The 14,876-nt window shown below is 40.1% G+C and overlaps 1 protein-coding gene across 2 annotated transcripts in view; it reads left to right on the top strand.

Annotated features, from left to right (window-relative positions):
* Positions 1-14,876, top strand: part of GRM1 (glutamate metabotropic receptor 1) — a gene marked incomplete at both ends in the record, with an annotated part of 190,087 nt that overhangs the window by 162,334 nt on the left and 12,877 nt on the right. For both annotated transcript variants that reach the window (XM_083348727.1, XM_083348728.1), the window contains 2 exons: positions 2,801-2,927; positions 5,604-6,534. In XM_083348727.1, the coding sequence (XP_083204853.1) occupies positions 2,801-2,927; positions 5,604-6,534 (1,058 nt within the window). The remainder of the gene's footprint in view (positions 1-2,800; positions 2,928-5,603; positions 6,535-14,876) is intronic.

Here is a 14,876-nt window from a genome sequence, read left to right on the forward strand (position 1 = left end):
TCCAACCTTCGCTTTCTTGCGAAGGTTGTTGAGAGTGTGGTGGCACATCAGCTCCCTCTGGTCCTGGATGAAGCGGATTATCTAGACCCGTACCAATCGGGTTTCAGGCCCGGGTACAGCACGGAGACGGCATTGGTCGCGCTGGTGAATGATCTCTGGAGGGCCCGGGACAGGGGGCATTCCTCTGTTCTGGTCCTATTAGACCTCTCAGCGGCTTTCGATACCATCGACCATGGTATCTTGCTGCGGCATCTCGGGGGATTGGGAGTGGGAGGCACGGTTTTACAGTGGTTCTCCTCCTATCTCCAGGGACGCTCGCAGTCGGTGTTGGCAGGAGGGCAGAGGTCGACCGCGAGGTCTCTTATTTGTGGAGTTCCTCAGGGGTCGGTCCTCTCGCCTCTCCTGTTCAACATCTATATGAAACCGCTGGGTGAGATCATTCGTGGTTTTGGAGTTGGGTATCATCAGTATGCTGATGATACCCAGCTTTTCTTTTCGACCCCAAACCACCCCAGTGATGCCCTCACCGTGATGTCCCGTTGCCTGGAGGCGGTTCGGGTCTGGATGGGGAGGAACAGACTTCAACTCAACCCCGACAAGACCGAGTGGCTTTGCATACCTTCATCCTGGGTTTATTCGGACATTCCACCTCTTGTTATGGGGGCGAATTATTACCCCCCGTAGATAGGGCTCGCAACTTGGGAGTCCTCCTAGATTCACGGCTCACCCTGGAAGACCACATAGGAGCTGTGACTAGGGGGGCTTTCGCCCAGGTTCGCCTGGTGCGCCAGTTGCGGCCCTATCTAAGCCGGGATGATCTATGCACAGTCACTCACGCGCTCGTGACCTCTCGACTAGACTACTGCAACGCTCTCTACATGGGGCTGCCCTTGAGGACCACCCGGAAGCTCCAACTGGCACAGAATGCAGCCGCGAGAGTTGTGTTGGGAGTTTCCCGATACTCCCATGTCACACCTCTGCTCCGTGAGCTGCATTGGTTGCCAGTTGTCTTCCGGGTGAGATTCAAGGTACTAGTCATGGTGTTTAAAGCCCTACATGGCAGGGGTCCGGAGTACCTTAGGGAACACCTGCTGCCGGCGTCAACTTCCCTCCGCCCTGTGCGTTCCCACAGAGAGGGCCTCCTCAGGGTGCCACCGGTCAGAGAATGTAGATTGGTGGCCCCCAGGGCGAGGTCTTTCTCTGTGGGCGCCCCGGAGCTATGGAACCAGTTACCGGTTGAGCTCCGGACGGCGCCCGATCTTCGCTCCTTTCGCCGCGATCTGAAAACATACCTGTTCGAACAAGCCGGCCTGGCCTGAGGGGGGATTGGTGGGGTTTTTACTATCATTTTATTGGGGTTTTATTAATGTATTTATTGTTTTTTATTTATTTTTTTTTTATTTTTATTTATTTTAATTCCATTTATATCCCGCCCTTCTCCGAAGACTCAGGGCGGCTTACAAGCTTAGCAGTAGCCTTCATTCTATGTATATGCCTGCTTATTAGGGCTTTCACACACACCCCAAGCGGCATTATTACAAAGTCAGCTTAATTGCCCCCAGCAATCTGGGTCCTTATGGGCATGTATTTAATTACTTTTTAATTTTTGTAGCTTTGTGTTTTATTCTTGCCCTGTACACCGCCCTGAGTCCTTCGGGAGAAGGGCGGTATAGAAATATTAATAAATTAAAATTAAAATTAAATTGCTTTAGCTAAAGATGTTGGCAGGTCTCAAGTAGAGTTTCTTTACTCCAAAAAAATGGACTCCGATGAAGATTCAAGTGCAAAATCTTTTTAATATTTTTATAAACTAACTAATACTCAAGTAGTGTATGGTGACCAACCCAGATTGGATTCTGCAACATTATCTTGGAACATGTATATTCACTTTCATTCATTAATGTTTCAATCGAGATATACTTTTCAGGTTATCAATTTCTTTACTTTCCAACTGCGTTTGACCTACAAAATGACCCTATGTTGCAACAGACAATTAGTCTCTGCAGCTCAGTCTTTACTTGAACTGGATTTGCATATCATATTAAATTAAAATATTGCTTTCTTCTGACTATGTAATAGATGAGTGCAATTATTATAGATGGTAGGGAGCGCTCAGTGCCCAGCAGCACTGAGTTTGTCAGCTGGAAAGCTGATAACCAAGGTTCAAGACCTGAGTGCTACATGACAGGGTGAGCTCTTGTTACTTGCCCCAGCCCCTGCCAACCTAGCAGTTCGAAAGCGTTCAAATGCAAGTAGATAAATAGGTACCACTTTAGTGGGAAGGTACAAGAAGGTAACACCTATGCATTGGTGTATAGTCATGCTGTCCACATGAGCACAAAAGGGTCTTTGGATGATGTTGGCTCCATTGGCTAAGAAACAGAGATGAACAACAGCCCCTAGATTCAGACAGGATAAACCTTTGTTTTATAGATGAATGTAATAGATCAACTTCGCTGTCAATAGTTTTAGGATGAGATCTTCTCTGGCTCTGCTACTTTGACTCCTTTTTCTGGTGAATACCAGGGTAAGAAGCCCTGGGACAATTAGACTGAAAGCCTTGAGTCTGTTATGGAGCTGCAGATCTTTCAAAGCCTCAAGCACTTTGTTTTTACTTGCAGAAGAGCTATTTTAGTCCAGATAAGTTCAGTCAACGATAGAGGTTTTAAAATCTGTCTATTGCTATTACTTTATGAGACTGTATTCATAACGTCATACACTATATTGCTAGAGGGACAATGTATTCCAAAACCACATTAAAAGGTTTTCATGTAAAAACAATTATCTAATTTTATTGTAGGTTATAAGGAAGGGAGAAGTGAGCTGCTGCTGGATTTGTACAGCTTGCAAGGAGAATGAATTTGTGCCAGATGAGTTCACGTGCAAAGCCTGTGAACTGGGATGGTGGCCTAATGATGATCTGACAGGTATGAGCAAATCTTTACAATAATAGTATTACAATAACTACTCCAAAATAATAATGCTTATTGTACTTATTTATCTTCCATTTTCCTTCTTAAATTCAATTTCAAAGCAAGGTGTATAATGAATAGACAGAAAAAGTACAATACCTGGACAGTCACAAAAGTATGTGTCTGATTGCACATCACATACAAAAAATATCAATGTCCATAAAGTAGTCTTCATTTAGCAACTGCCTTATTTAGTGGCCATTCGCATTTATGACAATGATGAAAAAGTAACTTTGCCACCAGTCCTCACATTTATGACATTCATAGATCTGTAAAGCAAAAGAAAGCCGAAGTAAGATCATAAACACAGTAAGAGTTTCACTTAGCAACTGCCTCCTTTAACAACTGAATTACCAGTCCCACAGATTACCAACTGGGATTGCTAAACGAGAACTATCTGTAGATTGATACTTCAATAGGGGGATGTACACTTCAGGCATTTTCTTCTGGGCAGCTGTGATCCTCAGAGGAGAGAAAAGGGGTACACAATCCTCCTGTTGTATGTTTCTCAATCTTGTTATTTAAAGACAACTCATGGTATCTACTTTAGGTCCTTTAGTCAAGTGGCAGAACTCTTATAAGAATCTCAGAGGAAAGTAGGTCAAATTTCTGTTTGGACCTTCCTAGTCTACCTTGTCATTGTCCTCTGATTCTAGTTGAACCACTTTTGTGAATCATAGCTGGCATTCAAAAAGTAAATTGGCAAGCAATGCAACTGCTGTAGAATAGGAGTCATATGAATATAAGCTTTTGCATTTAAGTTCAATTCAAGTTTAACAAAATGTTAAACATCATGGGGAAACATCTGACAATAAGACAATGTGGATTGCTACTAGGATAATTTATAAGCAAGGTTAAAAATCGACGGCATCAGTTAAAATTGTGTAGTAAGAGCAAAAAGGAACAGTGAAATTCTTCAAACAGTCAAAAGAAGCCATCATCATTCCAAGTTAATATATGCAGCTAGAAAGTCTGAAGGAGTGTGATGGCTCAGTGATTAAAAATACTGAACTTGTCAGCTTGACAAGTTCCCACCGCCATTAAAGTTCACTGCATGGCTTTGGGTCAGCCCCTCTCTCTCAACCCAGTCAGCCATATACAAGGTACAAGGTACAGGTGCAAGATTCTTGTAGGAAAAAAGAGGAAGAGGAATTGCTATTCTTGCTACTGCGTTCCTGGAGAAAAGATAGGAATCCAGGAATGTTTTTAGCAATACCCTTAGTAGGAATTTTATGTGTGTGTACATTGCTGTTAGTTATACCACCTGGGAAACTACAAATAATTTGAATGAATAATTTTCTTTTTTTAAAAAAAAGAGCAGGCGTTTATTTTGGGTGGTCAAATCATAAATGAGATTGACGTTATGCAACTTCTGCACTCCAAAACTTGAAGTAGCTGTGTATTTGTAAGAGTTTAAAATTTACTGCTAGTTTTCACCACATGTGTCATTATAGTTGCAGAGCAGCGTTGAGATTATTGGAACATTGTGAGGGAGTAAAACTGTAGGTGGCAACAACTGCTTTAAACCATCCAACTCCTATATTTCTTGGAAATTCATTTGGCTTTTTCTTCTGCTCAGCAGGCATTTATAATTCATTTAAAACTTTACATACTCATGCCTACATTATCAAACTCATCACTGTTGACCAAATAAATTAGCACCTAAACTGGGCAATCAGCATAAATGGGATGATGCATCCCACTCATGTACCCTTAACCTAGTAGATCTTTTATCCCTGTTTTTTCTAGAAAGTGAATGCAGAGTTTTTCATTTAGGTAAAACAAACAAATTAAAAATGCATCACCTTGACAGTTAATGAAACTGAAGCTGCTGGATTACTGGCTGTCCAGATTACAAGTTACGCAGACAAATAATTATATAGATAATGCTGTCAAGTAGAATAAGGACTGAAATGCATGATATCTATTTAGAATTTTAAAAATCCATTCTTAATGTTGCTTTTAATAGTCAGGAATGTTGTCTAGCAATAATCAAAATGTCCAACCACTTTAAAAATAAGATGCCTCTGCTATCTAACTGTCTTATATACTGTAAATGTCTCAGAAGCTGAATAAATATCTTGGCAGGAGAATTAATTTTGTCTGTGTGTTACTAAATAGAAACTGTAACTAACATCTATTTGGTCTGACTGCTGTCCTAGGGATGTTCGTTGACCTTGAAGTTGTAAGTATACAGTTTAGAAATAAACAGATTCTGAGAACTAAAACTCTTCTTCAAATTGCCGTGAAAAATTAAGAAGAGTCTGTTCTTTTTTATGTGGAGTAAGAAATTACAACAATGATACACAAGAGGACTTGCACTTGTGCGGTAGGCTTTCCTTTGTGTTTCCTCTTTCTTTTGTCCAAATTCGTGGAGCAGATTTAGCAAATACCCAGGGAGCTGGAAGGAGGAAGGATAATCTATTCTGTTGGCAGATTTTGTTCTGCCAATGAAATGACATAATTAGATGAAGCTTTTCACTGTCTTTTATGCAAAAATCACTTGTTATGATATGAATGCAGGATCACTTCTGTTATGCAACTGCTCTTTAATGATCCCAAAGGAGCTTTTTATTTGGCTATATTTGTCTGCTCATCCAATCATTTCTTTTTCTTTTTTGTATCCTGTAGGCTGCATACCTATCCCTGTAAAGTATCTGCAGTGGAGTGACATAGAGTCCATTGTAGCTGTGGTCTTCTCTTGCCTGGGCATCCTCGTCACCATGTTTGTTACCCTTATCTTTGCACTGTACAGGGACACTCCCGTCGTCAAATCCTCTAGCCGGGAACTGTGCTACATAATACTTGCGGGGATCTTCCTTGGCTATATATGCCCTTTCACCCTCATTGCTAAGCCCACTGTCACTTCATGCTACCTCCAGCGTCTTCTGGTGGGGCTTTCCGCTGCCATGTGCTATTCTGCCCTTGTAACAAAAACCAACCGAATTGCACGCATTCTGGCAGGGAGCAAGAAAAAAATTTGCACCCGCAAGCCACGCTTCATGAGTGCTTGGGCCCAAGTGGTCATTGCCTCCATTTTGATCAGCGTACAGCTGACATTGGTGATTACACTGATCATCATGGAGCCCCCTTTCCCCATCCTTTCCTACCCCAATATCAAGGAAGTCTTTCTGATCTGCAACACGAGCAACTTAGGCGTGGTTGCCCCAGTGGGCTACAATGGACTCCTCATCATGAGTTGCACTTACTATGCTTTCAAAACTCGCAACGTGCCCGCCAATTTCAATGAAGCTAAGTATATTGCCTTCACTATGTACACAACTTGCATCATCTGGCTTGCCTTTGTACCTATATACTTTGGGAGCAACTACAAGATCATTACAACTTGCTTTGCCGTGAGCCTGAGTGTGACAGTTGCCTTGGGGTGCATGTTCACTCCCAAGATGTATATCATCATTGCAAAGCCCGAAAGAAATGTCCGCAGTGCCTTCACCACTTCAGATGTGGTGCGTATGCATGTCGGGGATGGCAAGACACCTTGTAGGTCCAACACTTTCCTCAGCATATTCCGGAGAAAGAAGCCAGGCGCTGGAAACCCAAAGTAAGTACTTAGACAATGCACCTCTATAACACTCTCTTTTTCTCTTCCTCGTTCTCCCAAAACCTATGTGTTCAAAAAAATATTTTGCATCAAAGAAGCTAAGCAAAGCAAAATCTGAAATAGGGATTTGTTCTTCCTCTTTGCTGCTCTGAAACTGCAACCAGTCTAATATTCTGACATGCTGTTATCATCTCCAGTCTTATAAGCCTTTCTGGTTTCCTTTCATTTTTGTTTTCTGCTCGCTAATAATGTGCATATAAAATAATCAGACAGCACAGTGAGCTATCAACAAATCTTGGAAAGGCTGTTTTTACATTTGCAATAATTTTTTCATTCTGTGCAAATACAGTCACACAATGAAGAATTTACTAAACCTTTACTAACTTGTACACTAGGCTTCTCACAGAGACAACTAAAAATCTCAGCTCTCCAGATGCTCAGCCTTTATTCAGTATGAGGTACTCAGTAGAAAACTCACATGCATCGCACAACAAGATCGGTATCTTTAATACAGACAAGAAAGAAACTATACTGTACATAAAGAAAAATTGCTATCTCAGGTGTTTAAATTCTAAGCCTGCTCCTGCTTCTTTGAATCAACAGATATTTGATTGCTCTCTCAGCCTTGAGAGACATTGCTCTGTATTGACTTCATTTTGTGCATTATGGGCCTTTTAATAAACTGAGATTCTATTATGCTCAGTGGTTGACTAAAACTGAACACTCTCAATCTTCTAACAGTGCTTTTGTCTCAATGAGCTTTTTTCTTGGTCCAATATATGACAGGTAAGTCACCTGGAAAAGCTTCTTAAAGCCATTTCAAATTCAGTGGTTCCCTGACTCTTGTTCTGCTTAACAAAAATACTCACCCAAACTACCCTGCAAATCTGCCAAAGTTGTTGGAAGGCTGTGCATAGAACAGCACTTTAACCAACAGATTGACAAATATTGTATTTCAGCAGCTTTCAGCTGACTGAATCTTTTCCCTAAAAAAAAATAGGCCTCACATTGTTTATGAATTGTAGTGCAAGACTCTCTAAAAAAACTCTCCCTGAACTTTGTGTGGATACGGCAGAACCTTATGATTCATTCACTCCATCATTTTTTTTCTCTGCCTGATAAAAAATCTTGGGAGTTTTTCTATTCATGCAGTCTCCATTGAAAGAAGAAATTAATAGAGACTTTTCTGTGGTTTTCCCTTTATTCAAACAGAAGGAAGGAATGTTGTGGGATGATAATTATATGCACAAGTAACTGTAGGGCAATTAGATGAATTTCTTACCTTATAAAACAAAGTTTACACACACTTCTGTATAATACGGAGATGATATTTGAGACTATCATTACCCTCTTTATCATGATCCAACTAATTTAGTTTAATATTCATACTTGGCTAATTTCATGGGATTCTACATAGTGTTATTTCTAGATTGGTATTATTAGACAAAAGTGGTTCGTCCTAGAATAGAAAGTAATGGTAAGCTAAGCTATTTTTTATTATTTTGAATAAAATTCAGTTGATGCTTGATATTCATCAAAGTTTAAGAATTTGAAGGTCTCAGTTCAGGAACTTCTGGAAATATTGTAATTGCAATGGATCTTCTCAAGACAGCAGGTATGCAACTATCAATTCTGAATGATTAGCAGGATAAAAAAAATGCCCTGAAATAGCAATCCATGTCAACTTTTAAAATTTATTTAGTTTTTTGTTATGATAGTGGTGCAGAACAATTATTAGAACCATGAGTTTAGGAAGACTACATGTACAAGAATAGGTAAATGTTATGCTTAATTATTTTTTGTCCTTTGAGGAATGTTATGTTATGAGGAATACAATATTTCCCACAGGTTTTTTAATACCATTTTTGTTCTTTTTTGAGGACCAATATAAAATGTTAAAATAATTACTCTGATAATTTTATAATTCTTATCTTTTTTATTTATTAAGTTTTAAAAACAAAGGAACAGCATTAAAATGTCCAAAGAATATCAATAAATATTGCCGAATTAGAGACAGGAGAATAGATAACAATATTGAACATTTTATAATCAGCAATGAGGTCCTAATCATTTGCCATTGAAAAAACCTACATCATAAGCTCCCCTGAGAATTTAGTTCTAGAAAAAAAATGGAAACAGATAAAAAATCTGGAAGAACTGAAAACCATTCCCCTATTTTTCTGGCTCATAATATCTTCCAAAATGCACTAAAATGCTATTTATTTTTATATTTGAATTTGCATACAACTTCTGGACTTTGAGAGAAAAAATATTTATGACTGTTTACTTTGTGTGAAAATACATATAAAAATAAACATTTTGGAGAGTTTTATTTTTAAAGAATCAGATTATTGCAGAAACAAACAGAATGTATTAATGAACTGTCATGGGGAGGAAATGCTAACAGAATTAGTCAAGAGAGCAAACAATTTCTTTCAAAAAGGATTTTATTATAAAAACATCTTAAAATAAAGATTTTTATTATAATTCCTTATCCGTTCCTTTCAATACAACATGGGCATGACTCAGAAACTGGCTATTTATTTATAATAGCTGCTAGAGAACAAAAATGGAACTGGATAAGAAAGAATGAGGCAATTTTACAGTCTCAGGTATTGTAAGAAACAAAATACCATCTCTTCTCGGCTAAAAAAAAATATCAAGTCTTTATCCATAGTAGAAATTTGAAATAGTTATATTAAATGAATGCTCGCCTTTGTAAACATTCAGATGATCTTCTGTCTGAGTTAAAGTTCATAGTATCTAGTTTATATATAATGTTAAGCCATAATATGGTTTGAGATTTTGGGGCTCAGCGTAATTTAGCCTTATTTGGAACCAGGGACTCTGGGAAGTAAAGCATGGTTTAAAAATCCTGGCTTAGGGTGTTGACTGAAATCACCCAGTATGAAACGCCAAACTGCCCACTGTGTCCTTCTGTTGCAACAGAAGACACAACTGCATTCTAATTGATATCCAGCTCTAGTTTAACCTGGAGTTCTGTTTGCTCAAATATATTCTCATTTCCATCTATAAGAAGGGGCGAAATAATCTAGGAGTACCCTTGCCTCATAGTAAAATATATATTACCAGTACATTTATGCAGGGCTTTTTTTCTAGTAGAATTCTCAGAACGGAGTTCCGGTACCTTTTTTGGATGGAACCTTGTAGGGTAGGCAAGGTGGGTTGTATGCCATGTGTGAGTTCCGGCACCTTTTTCTTTTATAAAAAAAGCACTGCATTTATGCAACTTTGACACTTCTCTTTGTAAATGTGAAATTGTGGGCATTGTCCAGGTATTTCTATTGTTCTGGGCTTTCAGATTCTGACTGAAAATTTCATCCTTCAGGGTGGAAGGCTGGATGCTTATTCTTTTATCTTCCATAATCATCCACCTGCCCTGATTTTTTTCTCTGTAATCTCTTCTGGTCCTCGCCTTACGCCCTTTTCCAATCCATTAGCCTAAGTTTTTCTTCTGTATTCCAATCAGTAGCAAAAGTCATGCCTATTAAATCTAGCCATTCTTTTTGTTCTGTCCATGTCAGTCTCCCACCCTTCCAGAAGAGCAAGGCCAAGACCAAGCCAATTCTGCCTCCAAGCTCCCCATCAAAGAAGCAGTCTTTATTAACACAGTCAAGGAAGGGAGCTCTCTGCTGTACCCTATTCATTCCTTTGCATTAGCCTGCAAATTTAATGGCACAAGATGGCAGTGCAGCTTCCCTGTCTTGCTTACTGATTTTCGCTGAATGTAATAATGCCAAAATAGGACAGAATATATTAACATTTTCCAGGAGAAAGAAAGATCTTTATAATGGCATCTAGAGCAGCATCCTCCAGCCTAACATAGTCCAGATGTGTAAGATTACAAATCCATTCTTCTTTTCTGAGATGAAAGAAGTTTTTGGCTAATACAGGGGTGCTGAGGAATTCTGGGAGTTGAAGTCCACAAGTCATAAAAGGGCCAGGTTTGAAGACCCCTGGGCTAATACATCTCCATGTTGTGAAGACTGGTGGTGGTGGACAGGGGAGGGGGATTGCTCTTAGTTTATTTTCCTTTTTATTGCTTTAATTTGTTGCTTGACTCTTCACTGAAGCAGGATATAAAGGAGTCTCTACTAACCTTTTCAAATAATATTTTTCAATAGCAAAATGAATAACATGAGGGAAAATATTTATATTTTTAAGCTATTTAAAATATTTTTCCTAAATATTTATCTGCAATATGCATGTAATGTGTAAATAATCTCTGTATGAGTTATGCATTATAAGAACACATTTTTATATATTTGATAATAGTCCAATATCTCAAAACTGGCGTTAGATACTTTCTGAGAAAAATCTTTTTCTTATAACATTTTTAATATTTTAACTTTTCCTTTGATTTTTCTCTGCTGGGACTTTATGAAATTAGAAACTAATATTAAACTATATCCAGTGCATGGATGAATGGATGTATGAATATTGCATGAAAAAATAAAAACACTGCCATGACCATATAGAATAGATGCAAGCCTAAACCTTAACCCAAGTTTGTTTCCAGAAGCAAAAATGTGGCTGCAAATCTGTTTATCAGTGGAGATGCACATCTTAGTATGCTGCATAATCATTAACATGCTGATGGGTGTCCAGGAAAATAACATTAACTTTAAAGTACTGTCTCAGCAAGCCAAATAGCTGTAAATGTGAAGTCCTTGGTGCTGTCTGAGCTTGGTTGTTTGCTTGCAGATGTTTTATTACCCAACTAGGTAACATCATCTATGCACTGGGCATTTTAAGAAGGAGGCTTTTGCAGGGTTTTTAGTTGTTGTCTATCATTTGGAGTTGGGAGACAATATAAAACTTAAAACAAATAAGAACCATAAATCTCATGAATGGAAAGAAGGGGAGCTTAGAATCATAGAGTCAACACTTTTCTGAACCATTGTCCTATCATCTCTTCTGTACAGTTGTATTGGGGATATTTTCTTCATAGCAACCCCCACCCCATAATAACCAAAATTCAGACAGCACCATGGTCTCCAAGGTTTAACTCTGAGCTACATATTCTCTTCCACTGGAGATATAAATATATTTGTGAAGATGATCACAGAGGTTAACCATCATATATAACTCAACCAACATATGTAACAAAGAGGCAAGATCTACTTTACCTAAACCAGTTCTGAATGACGTTTATCTAGCTTAGTTCCCAGAGAGAGAGAGAGAGAGAAAGAAACCCTTCTCTATCTATCTCCTTGTCAGTTGATAGCCAATACTTAATATTAATTCCTTGTCATGTCCAGCTGTTGATTCTTATGGAAAAAAGTGTTCAAACCATCACTGATCCCTCAAGAATAACAAAACAAACAAACAAACAAACAAATAAATAGCAATTCGGCTGATGGTGGTCTTCTAAATCTAAGAAACTAACTCCATTGGAATGTTCTTTCCCTCTGCTCAACAGTCATGCCATTGGGCTTTGGCAGAAGGAGATACAGGCTTTAATAATAGTAAAGGCATTGACGAGGCAGTGGTGAAAAGCAACAACACATTTATTAACACAGAAGCAGCACGAACTGCCGCTTAACTTCTATTTATATGGACCACTGCTAGGCGGCGGCCAATGGAATTAAAGCAGTATTTCCCACTCAAAAACACAAGTAACAATTCTGGAGACAAGCAGTCTGGAGTTTAAACAGCCACAGCAGTTACTATAAATAACGGTTTTCAAGTAATTTACACCAGTACATAACACCCCTTCCCCCTAAAAAGTTCACAAGGTCAAGTATTGAACATAGTCCTGCAAAAGCTTTCGTGGCTTTTGTGACCGTTCTGAACATCTCGGAACCTCGGGAGGTCCCCAGTCTACCAGCTCGCCTGCCAGGCTGAGTAGACCGGAACTGTGGGACCCATTCACTGCAGGTAGACCCAAGTCTCTTTGGCTGGTTTGTCCAGGTAGACCTGAGCCAATATCCATTGGTGGAACAGATTCTGCGGAGCTGGAAGTCAGGACCATCTGCCAATTTCGCTCAGTGGTTTTAGACTCCGCATTCAGGAGCGACTTGCCGTCCCCTCTTCTGAGAGTCTCAACAGTGCTTGAAGACTCTGATGCCAAGCCGCTGTCGTGCTGACCTAGGTTTGGTTTTCACCTGAGTCATGAGCCAGTGACTGGTTCGCTAGTCTCCTGCACAGTTGCAAATGTTGTTAAAAGTTCTTTGAGAAATTATGGACAGGGCTGACCCTGTGCCAGTTCTATGTGGCAGGGAATTCCTTGAAGCTTGACCTTAAGCCTAAGCTTTTCTTTAAGGGGGCGATGAGCACCTGTTCTAAAAACGCTCCTTCTACTGGAGCAATAGCCAACTCTGTTCTGCCCCGGGGCCCCTGTACCTTTTCTGGGGAATTCTTCTTGTGGAACGTCCCTCTGGTGACCTTTACAGACGGCGGTGATGTGGCCTTGTTTGCCACATGCCTGGCATATTGCTGTACAGAACCTGGACTCCAAACGCCTGTCTCCACAGCCCACACATCAAGTGAAGGGAACTGCCTTCTCAGATGGCTGCTGCCCTCTTTCTGGCAGCTTCTGCAGCCGGTCAATCTCATTGTTCATGTCAGGGTCATTGTCTCTTTTGGCGTTCTCATGGTGGACGGTTTCTGGGCTGGGAGTGTTCTTGGAGGGCTGCAAGGCTTTGACAGCTCCCCTGGCAGCTTCTTCGGCCATTATTTCTTTCAGGGCATCTTGGAACATCAAGGTTTCCTTCACAAACAGCTTCTGCTGAAGGTCCCTGTTCCTCAACCTGCATACCAAATGGTCTCTCAGTCTCTCTTCGAGGTCTGTGAAATTGCAGAGCCGGGACGCCTGTCATAGCATGGCTATAAATTTAGCAGCAGACTCTCCTGGTTGCTGCTCCCTTTGCTCAAACACGTGTTTACATGCAATGATGGAGAGCTTCAGCTCAAAATGTTCCTTGAGCTTTTTCTTGAGCTCAGAGTAGGCGACTGACTCTAGTGTAGGTTTTCAGGTTTTCAGCTATATCGAAAGTCGCCTGGCCACATATGCACAGCAGCGTTGTGGCCTTTAAGCCATCTTCGCTAACTTGGTTAGCCTGCAGATAGTTCTTGACTCGTGACATGTACAAACTCTACCTCTCAGGATGCAACATGTCAAACTCTGACAGCTTGCCAACCTTGGCCATGGTTAGCTGTTGCCAACCTCTAAATGGCTTGTGCTGCTAAGGGCTTCTGTGTTGATCCTAGGGATGGGTTCCTTAGGAGGGGGTTGCCTCCAGCATGGCTTGCTAGCAGGCAGAGGGGGGAACATGGTTCCTAACAGGATGCTGATGCCTGGTCTTACCCCTAGTGAATTTTGGCTCTCTCTTCCTCACAGCACATCCCACCTTCGTCGCCACTGTTAAGTATCGGGATCGGTGAGGCATTGACGAGGCAGTTGTGAAAAGCAGCAACATGTTTATTAAGTTAACACAGAAGCAGCACGAACTGCCGCTTAACTTCTATTTATGTGGACCACTGCTAGGCGGCGGCCAATGGAATTAAAGCAGTACTTCCCACTCAAAAACCAAGTAACAATTCTGGAGACAAGCAGTCTGGAGTTTAAACAGACACAGCAGTTACTATCAATAACAGTTTTCAAGTAATTTACACCAATACATAACAGTAAAAATGAACTTTCAAATATTTTTGTTTGATTTTTTTCTTTCTATCTTTTCTTATACTTTTTCACTCAACGGAATGTTGGAAAGGAATAATGTAAAGGGGTTTAGGAAATTGTCTGTCCATCCATCTATCAGCAGAACAGCTTTCCAAGAATAGACAGAATGGGACCAGATTTAATGTAGGAAAAAAAAGTCAGTAAAAGTAGCCAGGTTGAAAATTGATCCAGAGTTTGGTGGGGGGGGGGGCTGCTATGGAGAAAATATTCCAAATACAACCCTACAGAGGATGCGATTTGACAATGGTTCAGAACACTGCTGACTCTATGATTCTAAGTTCCCCTTCTTTCCATTCATGAGACTTACAATTCTTATCTGCTTTTAATTTTTATATTGTCTTCTAGCTCCAAATGATGTACAATAATTTAAAAACCGCAATGATCCCTCCTGCAAAATGTCAAAGAGTTAAACAAATATATAAATAATTGTTCCCACAGATACCAATATGCTTCATTGAGATCACATCACCACCACAGCCAGTATGAAAAAAGGTCCACCCATGTTTTCCCCGAAATAAGACCGGGTCTTATATTAATTTTGCACCAAAGACGCATTAGGGCTTATTTTCCGGTTAGGTCTTATTTTCAGGGAAATACGATACTAAAAGCTTCCATCTGGCTGACAATCTTAACTTGG

The sequence above is a fragment of the Vipera ursinii genome, assembly GCF_947247035.1.
Source record: "Vipera ursinii genome assembly, chromosome: 1".
In the NCBI taxonomy this organism is placed as follows: Eukaryota; Metazoa; Chordata; class Lepidosauria; order Squamata; family Viperidae; genus Vipera; species Vipera ursinii.